Source organism: Zalophus californianus, chromosome 15, assembly GCF_009762305.2.
Source record: "Zalophus californianus isolate mZalCal1 chromosome 15, mZalCal1.pri.v2, whole genome shotgun sequence".
Lineage (NCBI taxonomy): Eukaryota > Metazoa > Chordata > Mammalia > Carnivora > Otariidae > Zalophus > Zalophus californianus.
In genome coordinates this window covers 12,648,130-12,675,061 of record NC_045609.1, presented here as the reverse complement: position 1 = coordinate 12,675,061, position 26,932 = coordinate 12,648,130, and the positions used below count along the sequence as shown (strand labels likewise).

At 46.6% G+C, this 26,932-nt stretch overlaps 1 protein-coding gene across 1 annotated transcript in view; it reads right to left on the bottom strand.

Annotated features, from left to right (window-relative positions):
• The window catches only part of NID1 (nidogen 1), an 83,435-nt gene that overhangs the window by 29,791 nt on the left and 26,712 nt on the right, over positions 1 to 26,932 (bottom strand). The window contains exons 2-10 of the mRNA XM_027595833.2: positions 23,002 to 23,301; positions 21,137 to 21,363; positions 18,640 to 19,013; positions 16,163 to 16,312; positions 12,314 to 12,565; positions 10,107 to 10,307; positions 7,506 to 7,751; positions 6,317 to 6,460; positions 803 to 928 (exon numbers count right to left, since the gene is read on the bottom strand). Coding sequence (XP_027451634.1) covers positions 803 to 928; positions 6,317 to 6,460; positions 7,506 to 7,751; positions 10,107 to 10,307; positions 12,314 to 12,565; positions 16,163 to 16,312; positions 18,640 to 19,013; positions 21,137 to 21,363; positions 23,002 to 23,301 — 2,020 coding nt within the window. The remainder of the gene's footprint in view (positions 1 to 802; positions 929 to 6,316; positions 6,461 to 7,505; positions 7,752 to 10,106; positions 10,308 to 12,313; positions 12,566 to 16,162; positions 16,313 to 18,639; positions 19,014 to 21,136; positions 21,364 to 23,001; positions 23,302 to 26,932) is intronic.

Genomic DNA, 26,932 nt, shown 5'->3' with positions numbered 1-26,932 from the left:
CAGATACACAGAAATGGTTGTTTTCTATTGAAAAAGAAAAAGAAGTAACCTTAGCAGAGCTGAAATCTGCACTCTGTGCAAAGGGGACTGGCTTCTCTAAATCCACAGCTGTTTGGGTCACATTCAAAATATGAGAACTGCCTGTTCCTTTCCGCCCTCAAGCCATCACCTCACCCTGGGACCTCGGCAGCCTCATCTGAGCTTCGAGACAGAGAAAACAGAATGCACGCTAGGCTTTCGTGAGCAGCAAGGAAGGGGCAAGGAGGTGGTTCACTGACGCCATACAAGAAGAATCTGTTTTAAAACTGGGAAGAAATGCTGAGCTCGGATGGCCCATTCAGCATGCTGCCCTCCAGACCCGGAAATCTGCAAGAATCTCTGAACTTAAAATTCTTGGAACCCACAGGTCAAAGTGCGGCAGTAGAAAAAAAAGTAGAAAAAATCTAAACAATCTGGCTCTTTGTGGTTGGCCTACCAGTACCACCCCCCAAAGCATCACCAACCTAAAGCATTATTAGCCCAATGAAGAGCTTCAACTCACTTCCTTCGACAAGGCTAAGAAGTTCTGCTATGACTTGTGGCTTACAATAACGTGGCTCATTCCCTAGACATATGACCCTCCAGGTGGGTGGGGGGGAAGGAATGAAGTCTGATTCATCTTTGTAAACTGCTTCCCTGAACAAAAGAAGCCGGCCCCTGCCATCCCAACCAGGATAATTACCTGGGGCATCACCTCCATTCGCACAGATGTGAACGCACACCATATGAACAGGCGTCTTGAAAAGTTACCCACAGAACTTACCCACACACTTTCCCTCTTCTGAAAACTGATAGCCCTCCACACACTCGCAACGGAAGGTTCCGGGGTGATTGTTGCAGATTGCGTGGCTCCCACACACCGAGGGCTGTTCTGAACATTCATCGATATCTACAACGAATTTTTTTAAAAATGCAGACTTTTAAGAAAAGCTTCAAATATCAGTAAATATAATAAGATAGAAAGCATTTTGGCCTGTAAATGGAAGAGACTCTTAATCTCAGGAAAAAAACTGAGGGTTGCTGGAGGGGAAGGGGGTGGGAGGGATGGGGGGGCTGGGTGGTAGACACTGGGGAGGGTATGTGCTATGGTGAGCGCTGTGAATTGTGTAAGACTGATGAATCACAGACCTGTACCCCTGAAACAAATAATACATTATATGTAAATTTAAAAATTAAAAATAAATAAAACTTTTCTATATTCCAAAAGTAACATTAATAAGGTTTTTTCTATTTATTTGTTTGTTCATTCATTTATTTATTTATTGGGGGGGGAGAGCAGAGGGAGAGAGAATCTCAAGCAGACTCCACGCTGGACGCAACGCTCCATCTCACGACCCTGAGATCATGAGCTGAGCTGAAACAGAGAATCGGACGCTTAACTGACTGAGCCACCCAGGCACCCCAGGAAGAGTTTTTTTTTTTTTTTTTTTCTGTGCATAACTTTCGAGAGCGATCCCAAGGCCCTCCTCCTACGTAAACGTGTGCTTCCCCTGCCTCTCCTGGAGTTACTTGCTGACACTGGGGTTTGCTCACATCAGAATGGCACATACACATCAGGAAGCTGTGCGGACAAGTTTCTAGACTGTGACTACGCCTCCTAAGACTACAGAGCGTATTTAAACATGCTACTCAAAAATATTACCTTTCTCCACTTACAGGTACAAAGCAAAGTTGAACAATTTAAAGCCTACTTGTGAATTTCTGAATGTTGTCTAGAGCTTAATGCACTAAAAGGAAGCTTGTAAATGAACTAGTAGGGTGATGCCCTCACATGACAATCATGGGATAATGCAAGACAAAGAATCATATGCTTTGGAACTGGACATAGCTAGGTTCAAATCCTGCCTCCTTTAGTTACCAGCTTGAGTGGTCTTGGGTAAGTTACTAACTACTCAGCCTCAGTTTCCCCGTTGGTAAATGAAGCACAATATTACTGATCTCGAGGGGTTCTTCTGAGGATTACAGAAATTGGATGTAAGCCAGAGGAGCTCCTAGTATGCTCAAGAAACGTAGCTATTATTATAATTTTTAGGGGTTCATCCTATACAACCAGCCAAGGGGATGGATTTGGCCGATTCTAGGAACATGGCCCTCAGATGGCCACTAGGCATCGGGGTCCAATCTGTAGCTAACACCACAGCAATGCTGGTTGGCCCAGACAAGAAACCGAGCGAACTCGCCATTGCCCTGATTACCTGTCCACTGATGGACTGAAATAAACACAATCACACAAGGTCTTTCCCACGCCAGCCTCATCCTCAGAGTGTATACAGTTACCTGGGGCATTTCTAGAACCCTGAGACAAAGGGACGTCACTTCATGATGGCTGAGATCATACAAGTCCCCTCCTCACCCTCCTCCAATGCCTTCATGTGAACCTTTCACACTTGGAAAACAAAGCCTCATGCGTCCACCTCCGACGGCCAGCCTAGCCCATCTCTTCACTGGTGGGACAAAGACCCTGCTAGCCTTTTGGACCACATTGCACAAGAGAGGCGTTTTTGCCACATCAGCCCCAGAGCTTGACCTCTACCCATGCAAAAACCCAAACCAAATGGTATTCAGCTTTTTAAAAATATATTGCAATGCACGATCCTTAGCGACGTTTAGGATATGAGGTCTCATACAAGAGGTATCATACAAGAGGACCTCATATCTCTAACCGAGCACAGCTGGCAGGTTAGAGAACAAAGCCCCTCCCAAAGCGGCCTCTTCCCCGAGCTGGAGCTGGGGTGTGCTACGGAGATATCCAGCGAGTGTGGACTCCACAGCTCCAGCCCCCAGCAGCTGCTCCGACAACACAGGAGAAAAAAATCAGCCCGGCTTCCACGGTCTCTGTGCCCTAACTCTCAAGAGGACACTCCCAGCACAGATGTCTGGACGCCCTGTTCAGACTGCAGGGCTCCACAGCTCGGACTCCATTGCCAAAGCACAAGAGCCCAGAGCAACAGTTTTCAATCAAAGGGACAGAGCAAAATCACCCAGGGAAGGGTTCCAAGTTCCAGTCCCTTGGACAGGGAAGCTGTGTGTTTCAAAAAAGCTACTTCAGTGATTGGGAGGGTGATCAATCCCTTACGTCCTACCTAGGGGGACCCGGGGGCCTGTGGGATGAGGGAGGGCATGGTCCCCTGGTGCGTGAAGATCTAGACCTCTATGACGATCTCTCTCTCTCTCTCTCTCTCTCTCTCTATATATATATATATATATATAGACCCAAGCAGGGTGACATCTTTTCTGTAGAGCAAGACTCTAGGAGTTTCCCACTAAGAGCTCACAGTCCTTATAGTGAAATTCTTCCTAATGTCTACTTTATTTTTTTTTCCTAATGTCTACTTTAAATCCTTCTGTAAATTGAGGCTAGGACTCTAATCCTTCCTTTAGTGGACACAGTGAATTGGCACTAACCACCCCTCGTAAAATATCACAAAATCTGCTTCAAGTTTATTGTTCTTGTCTCTGGGAAGAGATTTCCTTGCACGCAGATCATTCTCTAGCCCAACAGGAAAGTCCTAGATTATCTGTGTTTACTCCTTCCTTTTTTTTTTTTCAGAGTGGCTACTTTTCACATACTTTCAACAAATCTGAATTTGCCCCTTTTCTCAAGGCCAGGCTCTTTGAGGAGAGGAGTCTCATGATTGATTTGTTAAGGGCCTGTGTGTACTCAAAATTACTCAAAGAGAGGTTATCCAAAATGATCTCTACAGACTCCCAACTGAGGAAGGTATGGGAGTCATTCTGCCAGGCAGCAGAACTCTGCGATTCGTCTGGAAACCTTCTCCAAACTACCTTGGAGGGTCACCGTGCAGCGTCTAGCCAACACCGGGCTTGTTGGGGATGTCATCTATCATTACATCAATGCTACACAAACTGAATTACAAAGGCTCATTCTCATTCTCTTCGAAGTCACTTTCCAGGTCAAAATAACACACGACATGATTTGCTTAATGCAATTTCCTATCAACAGCCTAACGCCTCAATGCATTAACACTCCGAAGCATGTTCTAGTGACCCCGAACAAAAAGTAGCCTGACTGGGAACATCCGCACATTCCATGGTGCTAATCTGCCAGAATGGAGACTAACCAGAGAACAAAGGCAAGTTCACACATGAGCACCTATCTCCCTGAGTGAGAGCACCAGAGGGTTTTCTATGATAGCAACAGATTATGTAAGGTATGGCTGGTTGTGCCTTGGGAAGTGAAGCAAGCACTCCCGCTACAATCTGCTCAGGTACTAAGAGTGGAAGAATTAGCCAGAGGTCATGGTTCAGCAGCAGCGGGTTGGGGCATCTCCATGCTTTACCCACACTGGGTTGGCTTATGAAGTTGAAGCAGGGCTACATAGAGTCTAAGGAGATATAGGCTTCCAGCAGAGAAGTGAGGGAGCCCCATCCCTGCATGGTGTCTTTCACCATCTTCCTGGCCCTGGGAGGGCTCTGCTCACACACACACACACACACACACACACACACACACACACACACACACACACACACACACACACAACTACCATGCTGTTTCAAACTGGCCTGAGCCAGTTCAGCCATTCAAGACTGTTGGGCTATTTGGGGAAATTCTGGAAAACTCTGATGATTAGAGGTGAGTCGGAACTCTGTCCCCTTCCCAGTTGCATGTTACAATGAAGGTGAGCATCGGATTGAATTCTACCACCTGTACAAAGCCATCAGCAGGCTGGCTAAATGGTTATACAGTCTGCTCCTCTAAAGTGCAAGTTCCTGCTCCCCACTATTTCAGATGCCCCAGTGAGTACCTCACTCTGAGACAAATACAGCAACATACTGACAGTAGGATGTGCCAACCTCAATGTTAAATCAGCACATGAAATCTGCCACTCATCAGAGGGCTGGATGCCAGACCTAAGGCATTATCCTCCAGTTTCAAGGCTCACCAGATTCTCAGACCCCAGTCATTCAAGGGGGCTGCTCACCTTTCTGGCAAACATACATGTGCATGCCACTCTTTCACTGAGGGAACTTCCTTCTAGCATCTCCTACATCTGCTGGTGAGCCGTCTGCTGCAGATTTAGGCGGCTCTGGTTGAAGGCTTGACATTCCTGCACTCGTTGCCTCTGTGGATGGACTCTTCACTGAGTCAGGCATCAACTAACTGGCCCTTGGTAGTGGACTGACACTTAGTCACAAATGTAGAAGTACTGGCTGTCATGGGTAAGTATTCAAAATTAAGTTATAATCAAGGGCGCCTGGGTGGCTCAGCTGGTTAAGCATCTGCCTTCGGCTCGGGTCGTGATCCCAGGGTCCCAGGATGGAGTCCCGCGTTGGGCTCCCTGCTCAGCGGGGAGTCTGCTTCTCCCTCTGCTCGTGATCTCTTTCTCCCTCTCAAATAAATTCTTTAAAATAAATAAATAAATTATAATCAAATAAGTTCAGTGGGAAGGCAGCATAACACACATGTGTGAGACAGACTCAAGTTCCAATGTTCCAGTGTCACTGGCTCACTGTGATGAGCCTCAGTGTTTCTCAGTTACAGAAACGGGAATGAACCTGCCACCCAGTGGAATGACCACTATCGATATGAATATATAAATAAGCCATAATAACAAGGGTCAGTGAGGACGTGGGCCAAGGGCAGCCCTCGTGTGCTGTTGGTGGGAATGGGACAGTTGCCACGGGGAACACTGTGGGGTGTCTTCAAAAAAATCACCCATGGACTCACCCTATGACCCAGCAATTCCACTTCTGAGTATATGCCCCCAAAGACTTGAAGGCAGGGGTTCACACAGGTATTTGTACACCCATGTTCAGAGCAGCATTATTCACACTAGCCAAAAAAGTCGAAGCAACCCAAGGATCCACAGGCAGACAAATGAATTAAAAAAAAATGGTAGTGTGTGGAATGTGATTCCCGCCTTAAGAAGGAAGTTAGTTCTGACCCAGGCTACCACGTGGATGAGCCTTGAGGACATTATGCTCAGTGAAATAAGCCAGTCACGGAAGGACAAGAACCGTGTAATGCCACTCGATGAGGTACGACGTAGAGGGGTCACATTCATGGACAGAAAGTAGAATGGTGGTGGCCAGGGGCTCGGAGGACAAGGGAATGGGGAGCTGTTGTTTAATGGGGACAGAGTTTCAGTTCTGCAAGATGACTGCAGGAACCCCAGGTGTGGGGCTTGGCATGTCCCCCGGTGCTTCCCTCACCCCTGCAACCTCGCTTCACCCAGCCCTGTGGTTTGCAGACTCCAGACACCTCCTCCTAGCCTCCTCCCCGGCCCCCACAAGTCGGAAGGGTTGGCTGTACCAGAGCAGGTCCTTCCATCCCCTTGGAAGCCGATGGAGCACTCGCAGGTGAACTGAACCCCGGGGCCAGGGCGACAGGCCGCATTGGTGTCACACCCGTGAGTGCCGATGTAGCAAGGATTCTGCAGGGCGTCTGGGGAGCCTTCTGTGAAGGAGAGACAAGGAGGCCAAGTGAGTAATTCAGGAACGCCTGCAGGTTTCCTGCTTCCACAGAAAGTAAGGTCCAGCTGATGACCCAGAGAATGGCAGAGGGCCCCGGAACAAGAAACCAGCCGACTCCTGTGCCACCCTGGGGCAGGATCAGCAAACCACGTCCCTTCAAATCCATGCCTGTTCTTGTAAATAAAGTTTTACTGGAAAAAAGCCACATCCATTCACTTGCATATAGTCTACGGCTGTTTTTGTGCTACAATGGCAGAACTGAGATCTTTAGACACCATAGAGCTGGGAAAGCCTAGAAAGTTTACTGCCGGGCCTTTTAAGAAAAAAAAAAAAATTGTATCACCCCTGATGCCTAGAACCACAGTTGTCAACGGAGGAAGAAAGACACCTGCCCTCCTTCTGCTTTATGGAGCTAAGCAAGGTCAAACGCGGTCAGCTGGAGAGGTGACCTGGGTATGTAGAGAGCACTAAAAGGAACTGGAAAAGAGAACTCTAGACCCTAATGCCAGACCCCAAACATACAGAGCCCATGGGGCTAGAAGATTCGGGTGATGTGGAGTCGGACACCGAGATGGCATGCTAGCTCTCCAAACACCAGCATCCTGCCCGCAGCCAGAAGCACCCACCGACCAGACCTCAGCGCCAGCAATGTGCTACCACAGGATAGGGGATGCTGTAGGCTCCGTGCCTGACCTTCATCAGACCTTATTTAGATCTCCTCAGACGCTGAGCTGAGCATTCCCAAGGCTGAGCATGAGAGGGTCCGAAATGCCCTGCCAAAGCCAGCCCTAGCCTTCAGATGGTCTGCTCTGGAAGGTACCTCAATGGGTTAGCATTCTTCACTCCACCCCACACAGAGGTGTGTAAGTTCTCTAAGAATCATAGAGGGCAACATTATTTATCTCTGTCAGGACATACTCTAGCGTCCTCTTCTTCTTACTGAGAGTAAAAGATGAAAAACAACATGCCAGAGGAGACACAGATGTGAGGGCAGACACACAATGCCCAATCTGAGCTGCCATTCCTACCCCTCACGGGACCGATGGAGTTGCTTAGCGCGTAGCGCAAGATCTTCTCCTCCTGGTTGTACAGGACAAACACGCTGTCCACTGAGAGCTGCTGGGTGCTGGGCAGGGCCGGCCGGGAGGTGTCGTGGGCGCATTCCTGGAAGGTGATGGTCTGGCGCCACTGGTAAGTGTAGATGTTGGAAGGGGCAGCTCCATCTTGCTCAGGCTCCATCACCGTGTACTCCCGCATGGAGGAGGAGGTGATCACTGGGGTGCGGTGTCGGGGGAAGAAGGGAGACGAGGCAGGGTGACAAACGAGGCAAGAGGTTTAGTCAAGGGCTTTAAAACCATGGGCAGTATTTCCAGTCCAGATGAGAGATCAGATGGAACGGGTTACACAAGACCACTAATTTCTGTGTTGGGACCCGTTGTGCTACTAGATTTCCCACACTATTGTGGTATTGTTTGCATTAGTAATATTTACTGCTTTCTCTCATCAAGTGCTCTTTGTAAGTTCTGAAGCCACCCAGAACCAACCCAGAGATTAAGGTCCAGTGGAGAGGGCACACGCTTGAAAGCAGATACACCTGAACTGACACCACCACTCACAAGGTGTGCGATCGCAGGCCGGTTACAACTTCTTCAGCCGCCATTTCTTTTGCAACATGGGTTGGGGTGAGAATGACATAACGTGTGTAAAATTTCTGGACCCACGCAGGCTGATACCACTAAGATAAACTACCATTTATGGAGCATCGACCATGTGACTAACAGAGAGCTAACAGCTTTATATAGATTATCTCACTTGAGATTCAATAACTAGTGGTGGCTATGTATCACCCTAGATGAAGCAGTTCTCTGATAAAAAAAAAAAAAGGGACACTAAATGGGTTTCAGTAGCCAATTTCTGAAAAATTACTACAATGCCATGAGCAAACCTCAACAGAGGAGAAGAGAGAGAGACAGTCTTCCCGCTCAGGAGAGAGCTTGCTTTTCACCCGTACAATGAAACTCTCAACTTCCTATTTAAAAAACAAATAACTAAAAAAGAATAAAAGGCTCTTTATATTTGTGTGCTCTGCTGTAGTTCATAACAAAAGCCGGAGGATAAATAAAAAGACTAATGTAAGCTGCCTCTTGTCCAGCTCCCACATTCTGTGCTGCCAGAAACACCATCTGGTCGCAGGCTGACGGCAGACTGGGGTCCTGCTGCTCATTCCACCTCCTAGTCACCAACCCTCGTAGTCCCCAGAAGAGCCCAATCGAGCCACAGAGCCGTGGTAATTAGCACAAACTTTCTGGATGGCGATTTAATGAGGGCCTTTAAAAAGCTCCTATTGTTTGGCTCAGCAACTCTACTTCTAGGAATTGAATCTTAGAAAAGAATCAGAAATTTGGTCAAGATTTATGATGAAGATGGTCCTTTCAACTCATTATGGGATGGGAAAATTGGAAATAACTTAAGCTTTAGAAAATAGAATGGTTTAAATTAATAGCCATACAAGACAATCGTGCAGATTCATTAAAAAGTGTTTTCAAAGCCTACTGAATGAAACTATAAAATATTCAGGATTGGAAATTAACTGGAAAATGAAGATATAATAATGGGGCATAACTGCAATTTTATTTAAATAAAAAATATACTCCTGACTGTAGAGCACATAATAATACTGCATCAATGTGAGGTTTCCTGACTGTGAACACTGCACTGTGGCCACATAAGGGAATGTTCTTGTTCTTAAGAAAAATGGGTGACGTGTTTAGGGGGAGGAGGCTCACAGTGACTACAACTTACTTTCAAAAAAACGTATTATTTGCAAGATATATATATATATATGAGAATGATAAAATAAATATGGCAAAATGTTAACAATTGGTGAAAGTGAGTAAATGGCAGATGGAAATTGTGCTACTTTCAACTCTTGTGTAAGTTTGAAATTATTTAAAATAGTAAATTAAAATACAGATATATACATAGGTACATATATGTATATATAGATGTAATAGCCAGGCTGTACATTACAACCCTAGGACTTAGAAGATCTGTGGCGAAATATTATATTTAGATATGTTGGTTTTCTTTTTTAAGATTTTTATTTTTAAGTAATCTCTACACCCAAGGTGGGGCTTGAATCCTCAAATCCACAGCCCCAAGATCAAGAGTCCCACGCTCCCCCCCCCCCCCGGCCCCCCACCAGCCAGGCGCCTCTGCTGGGCTATTTTATATATAAATGAGGGGAAGGCTGAAAGGAAATAATTTAAACCTAATAATAATTATGTCCCAGTTCTACCATTATGCTTAATTTTTTCACACTAATTTTCTATTAGTGTGTACTATGACTGTAATTAGGGGAAAAGGTGATTTTAATAAGCTAATGCCAGTCTATTTCCTGCTAGGAAACCCAGGGGATGGCCCTGGCCAACAGTGGGTCGGTCTGGAGTCAGTGGGGAGCTGGGGCTGTACCCCCAACCCTCCCCCCCCGACTCCCTTCCTCCCTCACCCCCCACGCAGCACTGGCGGCTCACCTCCTCACCCCCACCTCCCTCACCCCTTCACCCTCTCACCCCCCACCTCCCACACCCCCTTCGCCCTCCACCCCCAACGCGGCGCTGGCGGCTCACCCCCACGGGAGTAGTGGTAGAGCTCTGTGTAGGGCTCGATGTGCACCGAGGAGCCGAACGGGATATGGGGCACGCGGCCCTCCAGCTCCGTGTCGATGGTCAGGTGTCCGTGCTCGTCGATGCCACTGAACTGCTGCTTGATGATCAGCTTGCCCGGGGACCCCACGAACGTCACCTCGGCCTGACGGGTGAACTCGCCTCCTGGAAAGCAAGGTCAGTCATTCTGCTGTCTGGGAGCCCCCTCATGTCAGCCCTAGGCTGGGGGTGCTGCTCATGAACGAGGCTCGCACCTCCTCCACAGGTGCTTTAGTTTGGTTGGGAGAAACGGAGCAGGTGACACTGAGGACAGAGCCGGGACATGCACGTGGCCCAGCTGAGTCATGCACAGAGGAGAGAAGCTGCTTCCCTGCCCCGCACCAGCCTCTGAGATGGGGCTGGCTCGGGAATAGTGCCGGAAAAAGCAAAGGTCTGGAGTTTGACTCCCAGCTGTGCTAGGTACTGACTGAGCACGTTACCTAACCGCCCTGAGCCTCCATTTCTCGATGATAAAACACGGATACAGGCTACTTTGTGGAAACTAGATGAGATAAAGGATGTTAAAAGAGTGCTCTGTCAAATGTCAGTTGATGGTGATGACTGTTGTAACAGCTCAGCGCGCCGGTCAGGATGGGAGAGTTGCTCAGGGCAAACCACCACCAGTCCCAGAAACCACCTGGGGACCACTCACTACGGGTGTTGGCTCAGCAACTCCCCTTGGTCTGTATATATAATATGAGACAATTATATGAAATTTAAATTTTAGTGCCCATTAGTAAAGTTTCATTAGAACACAGCCACACTTACTCATTTACATATTACCTACGGTTGCTTTTGCTCTGCAATGACTTAACAGAGTTGAGGAGTTACAACAGAGACCGTACAAACTAGAATATTGAGGCAAAGCAAAGATTTACTATCTGCCCCTTGGCAGAAAGTGTGACAACTCCTGCTTTATAGGAAGGACCCAAGTCCCAGGCAGATATCCAGGCGCTAATCCAGGTCCTGGGACCGTTAAGGACCACTGTAGTAACAGAGATTTGCTGGGGCAGGGAATTTGCCAAGTCTCCCTGGGCCCTGCTGACCCTGAAAAGCTGCGCAGGGAAGAAGTAGCATCTGTGGGTCTGACTGCAAAGCACAGCTGTGTCTGCAAAGGAAGGAGCATGTTTGCACGAGAACATGAACCCAGTTGTAATACTCAGGATATACATATATATGCCTGAGGGATAGAGGGAAAAAGATATTAGCCCATACATTCGATATCTTATGGGGAGGGCCACCTTTTTTCAAATATATATCTGCTCCTTTCTTAAAATGGCCACATTTCAGGAGGCTATGTATTTATGCTCTGGAACTTTTGGAGGGTTACCCTTGCAAAGCCTAGAGACCCTGCTTCACGGTGTCTCCGCAATAAAGCTGTGGCTGAGACTCAGCGAGGTGAGGCAGTGGGGAGAAAGCAGATCTAGTCAGAGGCAGGGATGGGTTCCTGTGACCCAGAACAGGCTCCAGGTCCTGGGAGTGGCCGGGGAGGAAGGGACACAGTCTCTTGCACCCCAGCTGTTCCTGGAAAGGGCCTCCAGCACGCACAAGGGAGCTGGGCTCAGCAGAACGTGGGAGGGGCCGTGGCCACACTATGGAAACGTTCCCCCGACCATCTGCCCACGTGTTTGCTAAAGACTGAACTGTCCCTGACAGGACACACCCTCTAAGAAGCTCCAAGGAAAGTCAGGTTTTCTAAGACTTGGGAGGATTGTGTTTATCAGGCTTGATTTGCCAGCTAGAAATGACCGGTTTCTTTTCTCCAAGCAGATACCGAAGCAATGTCAAAGATCAGATCAGATTGGTTGGGAATGTGGTGGCAGGCATGAGAAACAGAATGAGGGAAACTGGGACACCCCACACTTCGGGGGGTGAGGCTGTATGAGATGACCTCATTTGCTCTGCTGGAGACTTCTGAATCTCCACCATGAAACCACTCCCTGATGAAAATGCAATTCTAGATAGCCCTAATGAGCACACACTAACGAAAACAATTAGTGATGATTTTACCTCAACATCTTTCGGGAGCCACAAAATGCTCATCAGTAAGTTGCCTGCAGACGTGGAGCTCCCTTTCCATTCACCCGCAGGTTCCCCAGGCACCACTAATTGTAGTATCTGAGGTAAATTACCTGTGATGCTGAACCCATTCTTGAACCCGTCCTGTTCCACAGCAAACATCCATCCAATGATGCCTCCGACAGGGGCCAGAGGAAGCAGAGAATAGCCAACGGTCTCTGGAATGGTGCTGATGGCTGTGTAGGAGCGCCCGTGGTTCATCACCACGTAAGAGTGGAGGTCGGTGTTCTCGAAGACGACGGGGAGCGGGCTGTTCCCCACAAAGATCGTTCCTTTCACCTTGCCATTAACTCGCTGGGGGGAACCTGAGCAAGAAACAAAAGAAGCCAGCTTTTTCAAAAAGAATAACATGCCTGGTAGGACCTGTACCCACAAAGCAAAGAGGCAGAACAGCGTTGGGGTCAAGGGCTTTGGGTTAAGTCAAAGTAGTTGTTCTCAAGAGGACAAGACCCACGACTGTCTGTGAGCCTTAGAAATTCCAATGTCCTGCTTCTCTCCCATGCTGACCTATAATGTACAGCACGGAAGTAGCTCCAACGCGCGCCATTGTGTGATGGAGGAAATTCAGGGGCAAATAAAACAATCTCAGGAGAAGAACAGTGTCACGGGTGATTTAGAACTAGGTGATCCTATCGCTGATCACTTCTGAGCGTGTAAGGGACAGAATTAGGAATTTCACTGGGACAGAGGGCCAAAATGGATGGTCCTTGGGGATCTGGGTCAGTTGGCAGCCTGATCTATCACACATCTTCATACGCGGCTCTGGCTCAAATATGGTTCTCTCACTGAGGGTGAGGACTGTCAGTCTGGGTCCTGGAGCTTCATTCGGCCCAAGCTGCAGCAGACGTGGGCACTGCCAGTGTCGCTCGGCACACAAACATGGCCAACGGCCCAGGACTGGCTCGCGTAGACTGGGGTGTGTTCGTGGTTGATTGTTCCATTCAGACAACTGGGAAAGATGTGAAACCTCCTATGGAAATTTAGAGGCTCTCTCCATAAATTACCAAATAACATATAGAGAATACTATTTTTGTTTTAAAAACACATTAATAATAAATGTTAGCGGGTACCTCGGGGGAAAATACCGGGAGAGATATACACAAAACTGCTAACAGGGGTTAACTCAGGGCAATACAGTAAACTCTCATTTTCTATAATATATGCCTCTATGTTTTGTGAATATCTATAGCTTGCATAGATTCCTGTTTAATCAGGAAAATGTAAGATCTAAAGAAATGAAGTCATTCTTGCATTCAAATAAGAAAACTGAAGGTTACCATATGACCCAGAAATTCCAACTCCTAGGTATGTTCCCAAGAGAAGAGGAAACCTAGGTCCACACAAACACTTGTACACAAATGTTCTTAGTAGCATTATTCATCATGGCCAGAATGTCCATCGCTTGGTATAACCACGCAATGGAATGTGTAGCTAGAAAAAAAGACGAGGTACTGACGCATGCCAAAATTCGGATGGACCTTGAAAACACCATGCTAAGTGAAAGAAGTCAGACACAGATGGTCACATATCTTATGATTCCATGGAATGAAATGGAAATATTTCAGAAGAGGACAACCCTCAATGAGAGGAAGTAGATCAGTTGTGGACAGGGCCGGGGGCCTGGGGGAATTGAGAATGACTGCTAGCGGATACAGTGTTTCTTTCTGGACTGATAAAAATGTTCTACAACCAGATAGAGGTGATGGTTGCACAACTCAGGGAAGAGCCTAAAACCCACCAAACTCTGAGCTTTAAACAAGGGTGTTAATTATATCTTTAAGAAAACTGAAGGAAGAGGTAAGTAAGTCACCTTGGACTGTTCAGGTTTGATGCAGAATTAAACTTGATCAGTTATCGATTGCACATACATTGGTTCTCCTCCTAGATTACCAGGGACAGGACGTTCATACCTAGCTCTTTCCCTCGGGACTCAGCAGTTTTCTGCACACAGTAAGTTCCCAGGAAAGTCTGTTGAATAACACTGGACAGACGGGCTCACACCTGAGCATCATCGCCCATGTTCAGAAGACCTTTTGCTGTGTTCAGTACGCCCAAGACATTAAGTAGGGCCACTGACAAGCCAAGGCACACTCGACACACACAGTATTTCTGCACACAAATTGTGTCATTACACGGGGGAGTGCTATGAAGTTGGAAGACTAATATCGAAAAAATTCATCCCCCAAACAATTGCAGAAACAAGCAGGAAAGCCAAACGAAGGAAACCAAACAAATTTTTTCCACCAAACCTTGAGCCAGAAAAATGTTTCAAAAGTAGCAAGAATCCAACAAATATTTAAACCACAGAACTTTTATGGGGCGTGTATATAATGTCAAAATATGCAACTGAACAGTTTGTTATAGCTGAGCTTGCCACCAAACACAAACTGCTCAGCATTTCCAGCTCTGATATTTGGCATGGAAAGAGCTAAGGAGATTGCTCTTTGAGAATGAGCTTTCATTGTAGATTCTGGAAGCTTCTCTCAGGGTGAGAGAAGTATAAAAGCCAAGCCTAAAACAAAGAAGCAGAGGCACATCATACCTGGGGTAGTGGGATTTAAAAGAAAACAGAACACATCTACAGAAGTTCAAAACATCCCCCCAAATTAACATGAAAAGTATACATAATTTTCTTTCATTGCTTCAGATGGTATTTAGCAAAACTCACTTGATCTCATTGTGACCCAGGGAAACCAAATTAAAATAACTGATTTAACTACAGCTATGGCTGGGGATGTGAAAAACAGAAACCATTCCTCCAACTGAGTTTTATTTAGTCAAATTTTGCAAAGCAGTTGAGGTTCCTCATTCAACACGAGGCAAATGACCAGTGATCCCTGTGGCAAGTGAGGTGACTTGGTGTCTGAAGGGACAAAGGTTCAGGACGGTAGGGTTTTTTGTTGCTTTTGTTTTAATCTTAGTTTATGGCCCCAGGCTCCCAGAGGTCTCACTCTCTGAGTAAACCATTATCCCGACCCTCTAGACTTTTGCCGAGATTCTCCTGCTCACCCGAGAGCATCAGGACTAGTTGGTCCTCTTGGGGCCAAAGCTCAGAACAGCTGTGGACCCACAGCTGAATCCATTCTGGAGTCAGCCCCACAATGGGTTTGGTGCTCCAGAATTAACTGGTGCACCCCTTATGCTTCACCATCATCACGCTGTGATTTCAGGGGCATGAAGAAAGGACAGCCTGAGGGGAAGGGTGATTGGAATACACTTTTCCCCACTACAGACTTTGGTCCGCGCCTGCCCACTGTGGCCCAGCTGGGGCTTAACAACCATTAGGACACTCAGGTCGGTGGGCAATGCCACAGAGGAGGTTGGAAAGAAATGGAGGAAAACGAGAGGCATTAATCATGCCTGGCCCAGGCTGCATGATTTCAACACTTCAGCCTTTGTCCCACACTGGGGGCCGTTGTGAAGATGAGCTCCCATGGGCAGTCATTTCCCAGCTGGAGAAAAATATAGCATAGGAAAGAAATAGACCTCACCATATGACAAAAGTGGGCATTCCCTGAGAAACGCCCTTTAGAGAAGGATGAGAAAGAATAGGAATGAGAGATTAAATATCATTCAAAATCTAATATCTACTAAAAATACTACCCACCTTTAGAGATCTGGGTAAAGGCCAACATTTCAAAACAAACCCCAAAACAAAGACTCTACTCCCTCCTTCTCCCCGCACAAGTGGAAACACATAAAGGCCGAATACCTTCTTTTCTTTTCTGAGAGAGAGAGCAAGCAGAGGGAGAAGGAGAGAGAGAATCCCAAGCCGGCTCCACACCCAGCACAGAACCCGACGCCGGGCTCGATCTAATAACCCCGAGATCACGACCTGAGCTGAAACCAAGAGTTGGGCTGTTAACTGACTGAGCCCCCCAGGTGCCCCCAAAGCCGAATACCTTCTGCAACACACTGCCGGCCGTCCCCCGTATAACCAGCCACGCAGCTGCAGCAGAACCCCGTGGCGAAGTCCCTGCATTCGGCATGCACGGAGCACTGGTGTCTGTTGTTGGCGCAGGTCTGGCGGGAATCCGTGTTGTAGCTGAACACTGTTCGGGGAAAACACAGCACACTCGTAAGCACTTTGCACTGCAGTGGACCAGGCTTCGTTATTCTGTGCGCCCGCAAGCCTTGCAGGAATTCCCACCTGCGCGGGGGATCCTGAGACAGCACTCACAGCCCATAGCAACTGAAGGCCTGTCTTGGCTCCTATACTCCAACCACCAAGGCAAATAGGTCTAAAAGGAGTCTGAGAAATCACAAGGGAGTTATTTAAAAATGCTATAATTCAATGTACTGGATCACTGAATCCATATAATCACTGTATCAATACTAGGTTACTGCCACCCAATATCCATCTTAAGATGGTGTCCATGTAATGTGGTCAGATTAGCTTCCCATTTTGGGACAGACTTAAATTTTTTTTTTTTTTACTATCTTTTATTGTGGCAAAAAAAAAATGTATATATAATTTGTCATTTTCATGACCTGAAAATACTTTAAAACTTTCCCCTTTTCCTCCCCAGGGGAAAGCTCAGAAGCTGATTAGAAATAATTCCTTCATCATAGTTGGTCTAAAGGTCTTTAACTCAAGAAACAAAAAGAATTTCTATTTCAAATTCCTACCTCCCAGCTTCATTTTGTTAGAGTTATGAACTAGCTCATTAAATTTAATAATCCAGAGCAAATTAATTTGGACTGAAGTTCAAAAGCACAAGGGGGGGACAGGCTTTTAGAAGGGATAATGATCCACTTTATAATTGAGTGTTACAAGGGAAGATAAAAGTGAAGTTTAACCTCAGGTAGACGTGATTAGTCTACATACTCAGAAGGGAATTTCCAGGGTGTATAAAGGTGGCGTTTGGCACTGGGAACACTTGCGCCCTGAGCTGAGCACACAAGACGTGACTGATGGCTTCAGCTCCAGCTGTGGGTCCAGCTCCCTGTGGGGTCCCTTATGGCTTGCATATCTGTGGGTAACTTTTCAAATAGCACCAGGAATGTACTGCTGCCTACAGGAAACTGACCTCTCTCTATAAAAACAGTGAAATAAAACCATGGGACAGAGCGACAGAAAAACATCTGTTTTAGACACATTTGGAGTTCAACTCTAGGCCTTTATCAGGACCAAGTACTACAGTACCCTAAGCTGTTGGTGCTAGCTATGATCTCATTTAGAAGTGATGGCCTCACAGATGAGAATTCCACAAACACCTAGATAGGGGAGAAGCAGAAAAAGACTCCAGACTCAACATCTGCGAGTAAACATACCCCATATGTCCGGGGGAGATTAGTCTGGAACCAGTGGTTAAGAGCAGAGTGCCGTGTGCTGAGAGCTGTGAGCATTGCCCCAGGAAATCCAGGGTGCAGAGGGGAGCCCTGAGACCTGAACCCATATCCTCCTCATAACATAAAGGGTAACTTCTCCATGTCTGTGCCTTAGAAGTAAGTAAGCACACTTCCCCTGGCCACCAGATCTTGTCCATGCTTTGGGACACTCAAAAAAGAACAAACATTTAAAACAACTGCTATGAAACAAATCAGAAGAAGGCGAAATAAAAATTGAGTGAATCATGTGGAATGGAGTCAGTTTTTCTGGGGGCCTTACAACTTCATAGTAGAAGCAGGAAGGACTCACGGTGAACATCATTTAGGGGCGTGGACCATCTCATTTATGTGAATGTTGGCGGATTATATGTCAACCTGAAATTGAATCAGTTCTTCAGTTTAGTGTGAACATCTTTTATAAGACAAATCAAAGCACGCTGGCGCTCAAATGGTTTTTCCCTCAAAACGTAGCAAAAATCCAACAGAATACGGTTGACTAGAAAAGATTGTATTTTAAAAACTGGGGGATCTACTTGTTTTGCATTTTTAAATCTTCACAAACCATCTCTAAAGCTGACAGGACCTGGGAGGAAAAAATAATCAACCATCCTCATTCCAAAACCAAGAGGAAATAAACGTCAAAGATAAATAGCAGTAAATAGCCAAAGAAACTTCTAAAATGTTTTTTCAGGTGGGTGAATATATTTCTGATCCCAGAAGTCACAAATAAGAAAATCTGACTTTCAAAATAATTCCAAAGCACTTTTCTCTTGAAAACAGACGAAAAGGGAGTCAGAGGAAACTTGAAAGAGCGCCCGCTCAGCAGTCCTCCCGTAACCGCAGGCCTAATCCCCAAAGATCTCTTGGAGTCTTTGAAGCCAACAGGCCCATCCAGTGAAGCCCTACAGCTGCGAGGGCTGCCCCTACATCCCCAGCTCTCATCCTTCCAAACCTCCATATAGGGCACACCACTGACCCCTCCAGCAGGACTCCTGTCTGGAAACCCAAGTGTCCCAGGGCAGACCAGCCGTGATGAAAATGGCCTTACCCACTCCTGTCTCCTCAACTTCGTCCACGTCTATGACCTGCACGTGCTGTTGGGGAAACGTCTCTGCTGGTGGCTGGAAAGACCTGGTCCTCTCCGTGGGAGGTCCGGGGAGTCTCTCAGTAGGCAGGCGGCGGGGGGAGAGGACATGGGGCACGCTGTGTGTGCCCGGGTCTCCCCTCCTCCGAGCCTCATAGGGGAAAGGTGTGGTGCTCGCGTCCTCCAGGTCCAGATGTGTCACTGACTCGTAGTCTTCATCATCATACTCTGCTCCGTCGTCCAGTCCGAGGCTCACGTCGGAGGGCACCACACCACTGGCCGTGGCCGGGCTCCCTATCTCAAACACCCAGACGCCCTGCTGCCCCGAGTTGCTGCTCCTGGAGGAAGGACAGGCTTCTTAGAAACAGGCCAGCAACCCACAAACCACCCCCACTAACCGAGCAGAAGGAGCCCTGGGGATCTGTGTCAGCCTGAAACCTGCTGCCTACTTTGTCTTGGTCTCTGGTTCTGGCAGATGGCTCCTAAAATGCTCGTAATCTCTGCCATGATAAGACTGACTCTCGTATGTTAATGGGCAGAATGGTGGCTGGGACCCTAGCGAGCTTCAGGATGTGGGCTGGATGGCAGAAAGACCTGGGCATGATTAGAGGGTTGGAACTTTCAGCCCCACGCCCTGACTTCCAGAAAGGGGAGAGGGGCTGGAGACTGAGTTAATCACCAAGGGCCAAGGAGTTCATCAATCATGTTTATGTAATAAAAACCCCCAAACAATGAGGCTGGGAGAGCTTTGGGGTTGGTGAGCCGGCATGGAAGCTTCAAGCCCCCTCTCCCTTCAATACCTTGTCATATGCATTCCTTCTATTTGTTCCTGAGTTGTAGCCTTTAAAATAGACTAGTGATGATAAGAAAAGCGCTTTCCTGAGTTCTGTGAGCCATGTCAGCAAAATTATAGAGCCTGAATGGGGGGGGTCCCAGAAACCCCCAATTTATAGCTGGCAGACCAGAGGTGCAGTACAGTACCTAGAACTTAGGGCTGGCATCTGAAGTGGGGGCAGTCTTGTGGGGTCTGTGCTCACCCTGGGCTGTCCGCACCAGGACCCAACTGAATTGTAGGACACCGAAGGGATGTCCAGGGAGTGAGAGAATCGGTAGGTAGAAGAAAAAAAATCCCACCTATGTGGTGTCAGAGGTGTTGCGAGTGAAAACAGTACAGACTTGGATTATCAGAAATGCCAACTCTATCAGCTGTGGAATCTTGGACAGGTCTCAGTTTACCTTTTCCTGTCCCAAGGGTATAGTGGAATGCAAAGGAGAGATTCAGACTCTAAAGGCCTCGTGTAACTAAAAAACACAGTCAAATGACCTTGATCTCTCCTTCCTTCTCCACCATGTTTAATGTGCTTCTGCATCTGTGATTGGAAGCGCTCCTATCAGAAACTATGTAAAATGACCAGCTTTTACACGGGGAAGAAGAAACAGACATTACATAGTGGAGAATCCGGAGCAAAACATCAGGGGTGGGAGAGGGCAGGAGGAATCAAGAAAGCCCTGCGGGAAGAGGGTGCGTACTTAATCTGTCTGTCCCAGGACTCCAGGAAAGGTAGTGGTGTGCAGGGGCTTGCTAGCACCAGCTCATGAGAGCCAGGTGTTGAATTTTAATAATTTTGCAAGCCAGTTATTAAACAGAGCCACTGTAAAAAATTATATCACATAAACTTACAATTACATAACTGGTATTATAAACAAAGGCCATAAATACTTGAAACTCATCACGCTGAATTATTTTACTATTATCTATGTTCTGGAAGTGATTTAAGTCTACTGCATCTGTATGGTGTGAAGAATGGTTCTCTTCTCAATTCCATATTGAGCAACACGACACGCATAGCTGGAACATGGCCACGAAAGGAGTATTCACACCACGGAAACAGGCAAGCACGATAAATAAGGGTTATCAGTTGAGTTTTAGACTCAATTGGACAATCTGAAATTGGGAGGGAGGGTGTTCTTTCCTCACTTTTTAAGGCACAATGGGAGAGGAACGATTCTACTTTTAGAAAAAAGTAGAATTCCCCGCTTTTGCCAAATTCTACAAAATAGCCCAAGAGAGCACTAATTTTGTTGTAAGAATTTCTTCCCTAGTCCACGTGGGGGGAGAAGGTTTTTCTCAGCCTTGAGTTTAGAGCAGGAGATAGGGTTTGAATAGCGTTTATTTCTTAACTGTATACTTGCAGAGGACATTGGAGAAACTGTTTCAAATGAGCATATCATCTAAAAACAGGATGCCTTTTCATTCTAAGGGTGTATTACTTTGAGCTCATCAGGAAAAAAGCACTACATAATATAAAAAAAAATATACGAAATTTAAATCTGTGGGAACATTTTTAGGTAATGTTCTCTAGTGTCCATTATATTATCCTTTATAAAATAATAAAATGATCATCTTAATGATAAAATGATCATTAAGGGGAGAACCTACTGAAGAACAAAGAAAGCATACTTGGCCAAATTTCCAATTGATTCTCTGTCGTTAGCAAATATATTATAAGCTCCTTCGCTCTTCCAGAATAATCCCTGTACACCTTGACTGAATGCAACCACAGCAGGAACTTGGTTCTCGTCCTTCTTTGAGAATGTTGTATAGAACTGCAGACCGTCTTCAGGATAGAGGAAAATGGCAAAGGAGCTGGAATCAGAGGAGGCCAGAACAGCCTGGAATGTGTTTCTCTGTGAAGATGAGTTGAGATTCAGTTACTCAGGAATATATCGATAGATCTTAAATTGTTGTATTCACCAGACTATACAGAGAAAGCCCAGAGGTGGCAGTATTCGCCCTTTAGTCTAAAAGAGTAGCAAGAACCAAGTATTCCAGGATGGCTCCACTTAAGTATCTCTAAGGCTTTGTCAACGTGAAATTTTCCAATTAATTAATGAATCATCTGCACGAAGGGTAGCCAAAAATTATCGAGATGGTACCTCTGGACAGTGGCCTAAATCTCATGCCACTTAGCAAATTTTTACCCCTAGAATTTGTTTCCACGGCCATTAAACATATTAACCACACTCATCATTTGTCATACATTTATTGAGCCCAAGCAACAGACAATAAGAAAAAAAACAAACACAAAAAACACATGAGCTTTGGGAGAAAACAGATCTGATTCCAGATCTCTGCTCTCCTCATCATGGGTTGTGTGACCTTGGGCATGTTACTTAAGTTCCTTAAGCGTGGATTTCTGAATCTGCCAGATGGAGAGAAAACCACGTACTTCACAGAAATGTTGGGAGACCTGTGTGAAATAGGCAGAGCCAGGCACAGAGAAAGTATTCCTTCAACGTTGGTACCTTTCCTATAAATACATGGTCCCCACGCTTGAGAATTTCTGGTCTAGATGGGAAAACTGACATGTGAAGAAAACATTGCAAAATGGGGGGAGAGAGTCTATCATGGAGTCATGTGCAAGCACGAGAGAAGCCACAGAAAGCAGTGCCCGAAGGTGGGAGGGTGGGAGCAGAGGAGGCTGTGCGAGTCTAGAGGATCAAGTACGGGTTCAACACCAGTAGCAGGGGTCAGGGAGAAGACGCTGCAAGCAGAGAGGACAGCAAATGCAAGATCCCAGGGCGGGGGGACGGTTCGTGATCAGAGAATTGTAAACAATTTGATACAGCGGTGGCAAAGGGTGTGCGGAGATGAGGCCCAAGACAGGGCAAGGGCTCTGTACAAGGGGCTGGGCATTCATCACTCAAGTGGTAGTGCACACACGTGAGAAATGTCAGGTTTTAAGCAGTTTTCAAGTAGAGCACTCTGACAGATACAAAAAGCAAAATGTTTCCTGCAGGCCCATAACAGGCTTTCCCAAAAGGTGTTCTGCGGGATATAATGTATCTTGTTCGGGAGGGAAAAAAGAATATGGCCGAAAGGTTTGGGGACTGCTAAATTTTCTTTAAAAATTAAGCAGGTTTATTGCAGGGTTTTTCAGAGTGAGTCACCAAGGGGGAGATAAAGTTTTGCATTTCCCAAACTTAAATCTGCCCAGGGGAGGCCTTTTTCTCAAGGACTATCTTGTAGGACTGGTGTTCTGTGGTACCTACTTTGGGAACTACCAACCTGGAACATCCCCTGTTTAATTGGGGTGCTTTTGGCCCTTTCCAGTTTCTCTCTACTCTGTAATACTATAAAAATTAAATAATGGTGGAGCGAAATTATTTTTTTCTAAGGAGAAACAGAGGCATGTCCCAAAAAGTTACTTTAGACCTAGAGATGGCTTCTTGACCTACCCAAGTGTCTCCCTTCCTTCAAGGAAGACCAAAGTGTACAAAACCAACCTGTTGACTATTTTCCCTTGTACCTGGGAGAGCGCTTACCTTGCCTTCCTGGTCAGGGTCCTTGCTGGGCCCCTGGTAGGGGGCCACGGATTCCCAAGTGACAACCACCGCGCTACTGGGCTGGAAAGAGACTTCTGGGAACCCTCTCTGGACACACTCTCCGGCTAGCTGAGTGATGGACGGGGATAAGTCTTCCCGATAATAAACCTTCCCAAGGCCATCTGTCGTGTCCAAGTCCGCCAGAAAAGGTGCAACTACTCCAAAGGTCGGTGGGAAGTACCCCGGATGGGATTCTTTGGCTGGGGGTTCACTCATGGCAATAATACCATTGGTGGTGACCTGTACAAAACAAAGCATAGTTAGGAGGAGAGCTGGAAAAACATCTTCCTCAGGGACTCTGAGTTTCCATGCACAGAATGCTGTCACAGGTACCCCCAGTCTGTCAACTACAACAGAATTGGAGAAGGACATGATCCTGAGTTTTAAAATTCAGCACTCCTCTCCTAGGCAGGATGGCCTGGTGGAGGGAGCAAGAATCACAGGACCTGACTCTGGCACATACCCATCACTGGACCTTGGATACGTGTCTTGAACTTAGAGTCTTGGGCTTCCCGTGTGTGCGTGCTTCGCATCGTGCAAAGCACCACTCAAACCTAAGCCATTATTAAAGCCTTCACTAATTTACCCAACAAACTGAGTAGTCGTTACATACCAGAGCTGTGCTAAGTGCTTTGGGTCCCAAAATGGGTAGTACAAGTCTCTCCCTTCAAGGAACCCACAAGCCAGAAGGATATGGGGAAGGACTGACACACACAAATGATGATACAATGAGTAATGGGTCAAGAAGTCACTTTGGGGACCCTGGCTGTCTCAGTCAGTAGAGCATGGGACTCTTGATCTTGGGGTCATGAGTTCAAGCCCCACTTTGGGCGTAGATCTTACTTAAAAAAAATAATAAGTAAAATAAATTAAAAGTGCATCTCTTTTAAAAAAGAAGTAAATCTGAATGGGGGCATTATGATATCATTAACTATTGTGAATAGTTTAATGTGTCAGGATAATAGCTAATACCGTGTTCCAGGCCTCTTATTAACATTTAATCCTCAGAACTCCATAAGACTAGATACTAACTACTATTATCCACATTTTTCTGATGGAGGAAGTAAGAAAGGTTAAATTTGTCCAAAGTTACCAGTAAATGTCAGCAACCAATCCCTGGATTCGAACTCAGGGAGCTGGACTCCAAAGTTGGCCCTCTTAATCGCTATGCACAGCTTTCCTGAAATCAGTTCTAACTGCCTATAAAAAGAGATTGGTGTTCTTATTCAGCTAACCTCCACACTGTTTGGGAAAAAGGGAAGGGGACAAAGAGCCCCTTGATTGTTGGAGGGTACTCGGTGGTGGGGGTACCTGGGTCTCCTACAAAGCCATGCTAAGAATGAAACTTTGACCCCCCCGCTTCTTGTTAGTACACAATCCACTGATGATATAGAACACCACTTTAGTGCTCTTTTTACTTGGAGAATCTGAATTAAAAAAAAAAAAAATCCCTAATCAAATGGGAGAGACTTTGCAAATGGCCCCTTAGTCTGCACTTTTAAGAGGCGATGCATCTGAAGAACATGAATGCAAAAAAGGGACTCTTTCCCGTTCAGAAGTTGATTGGAAGGCCTGTGGGTTTTCCAAGTCCCTTATTTCCCTCCCCCCTCCTCCCACACAGCCTTCTCCTCCACTCCCTTCCGACCTCATTACGAGAGGAGGGGGTTGGCCGGACACAAAGAAGAGGAACTTAAAAGCAAACCCTGTAACAGGACAAGAACTGGGTGAAAAGGTTCAAAGGGGCGGAGTGCATCTGGGCCCAGGGATGGGAAAGGAACGAGAGTTCTGGGAGTTACGTGTGGACTTAGCAAAAACCCTCCCTTTTTACCAGTCTTCCTGGGCAGTGAACTGTTGTTCAGGGGCATAAATAATTTCCAGCACCACCTGGCCCCAGGGGTGATTTTCCGGAGCGTGCCGGCAGGCTGCGGGGAAGGGAGTCAGGGAAAGAGGTTTGCCAGCTCGTTACTCACCCTCTCGTCCTGCCAGCCCAGTCACACATCTCCCCGCATGGACATCCCAGTGGGGCTGACGTGTGGGGGCGTGGGAAACGGCTCATTTTCCCAAGCCACCAGAAGCTGGCAGTTATCAGCCGCTGAGGGGAAGCGATCACACGGAGGCCACACGCGGAAAACTCAGTTTTAAAAAGCTGTTTTCCAGTGAGATTAAGTCAGTCCAACAGTTCTGAAAACACTCCCGGTGTCTTTTAGTATTTAGAATCTGGGCACAGGACTGTGTCTCTTATCACAAGGAATGCATTGGGAATCGAGGGTTTTTTTAAATTTTTTATTGTTATGTTAATCACCGTACATTACATCATGAGTTCTTGATGTAGTGTTCCATGATTCATTGTTGGTGCATAACACCCAGTGCTCCACGCAGAATGTGCCCTCTTTAATACCCATCACCAGGCTAACCCATCCCCCACCCCCCTCCCCTCTAGAACCCTCAGTTTGTTTTTCAGAGTCCATCGTCTCTCATGGTTCGTCTCCCCCTCCGACTTACTCCCCTTCATTCTTCCCCTCCTGCTATCTTCTTCTTTTTCTTTTTTCTTAACATATGTTGCATTATTTGTTTCAGAAGTACAGATCTGTGATTCAACAGTCTTGCACAATTCACAGCGCTCACCGTAGCTCATACCCTCCCCAATGTCTATCACCCAGCCACCCCATCCCTCCCACCCCCCACCACTCCAGCAACCCTCAGTTTGTTTCCTGAGATTAAGAATTCCTCCTATCAGTGAGGTCATACGATACATGTCTTTCTCTGATTGACTTATTTCACTCAGCATAACACCCTCCAGTTCCATCCACGTCGTTGCAAATGGCAAGATCTCATTCCTTTTGATGGCTGCATAATATTCCATTGTGTATATATACCACTTCTTCTTTATCCATTCATCTTTCGACGGACATCTTGGCTCTTTCCACAGTTTGGCTATTGTGGACATTGCTGCTATAAACATCGGGGTGCACGTACCCCTTCGGATCCCTACATTTGTATCTTTGGGGTAAATACCCACTAGTGCAATTGCTGGATCGTATGGTAGCTCTATTTTCAACTGTTTGAGGAACTTCCATACTGTTTTCCAGAGTGGCTGCACCAGCTTGCATTCCCACCAACAGTGTAGGAGGGTTCCCCTTTCGCCGCATCCCTGCCAACATCTGTCGTTTCCTGACTTGTTAATTTTAGCCAGGGAATCGAGTTTTTAGACAAGTATCGAGAAGCACTGCAAATGCTTTGGACACAGACCACATAACCCTCATTAAGTATCAGTACTGGAAAATTATTTTTGAGCCCTTTTTCTAGGGCACATGCAACTCAGCTGTTGGTGATAATGAAAAATGACATCAGAGATAGATGTCATAGAGAGAACATCCAAAAGCTTCACTTGACTCTTAGCTGTAAACTTCTCCCCGGTCAGTGTTTGCCTGTTTGAAATATACCAATTCATGACTAACTTGGACAATATGCTCTTACATTTGGGTGCCAGTCCCACTGCACAAATCTGTCAAGCATGGGATGCTCCCATCGTCTTGTTCCTTTCCTCCATCTTCTTAGAGTTGAGCAAGCCAATGGAAGCACAGGGAGCATGAAGGGAAGGACCTATAAAGTACTTAGGAGGCCAGGAGGACGGAATCAGGTACTATAACCTCCAAGGGGACCAGAGTGGGGACCACTGAAAGATTCATGCCATTGGCACCAGTTGCTTAAGCCAGGAAACTGGGGAGTTAGCCTTGATTCCTTCCCCTTTCTCACTCCATGTCCCGTGCATCCCAACTCCGAGGTCCCTGGCACTCTCTCCATCCCCACGACCAGCAGCACCTTCTCCCCCGCCTTACGCATTCACGTGACTGGCTCGCTCTCACCTCCG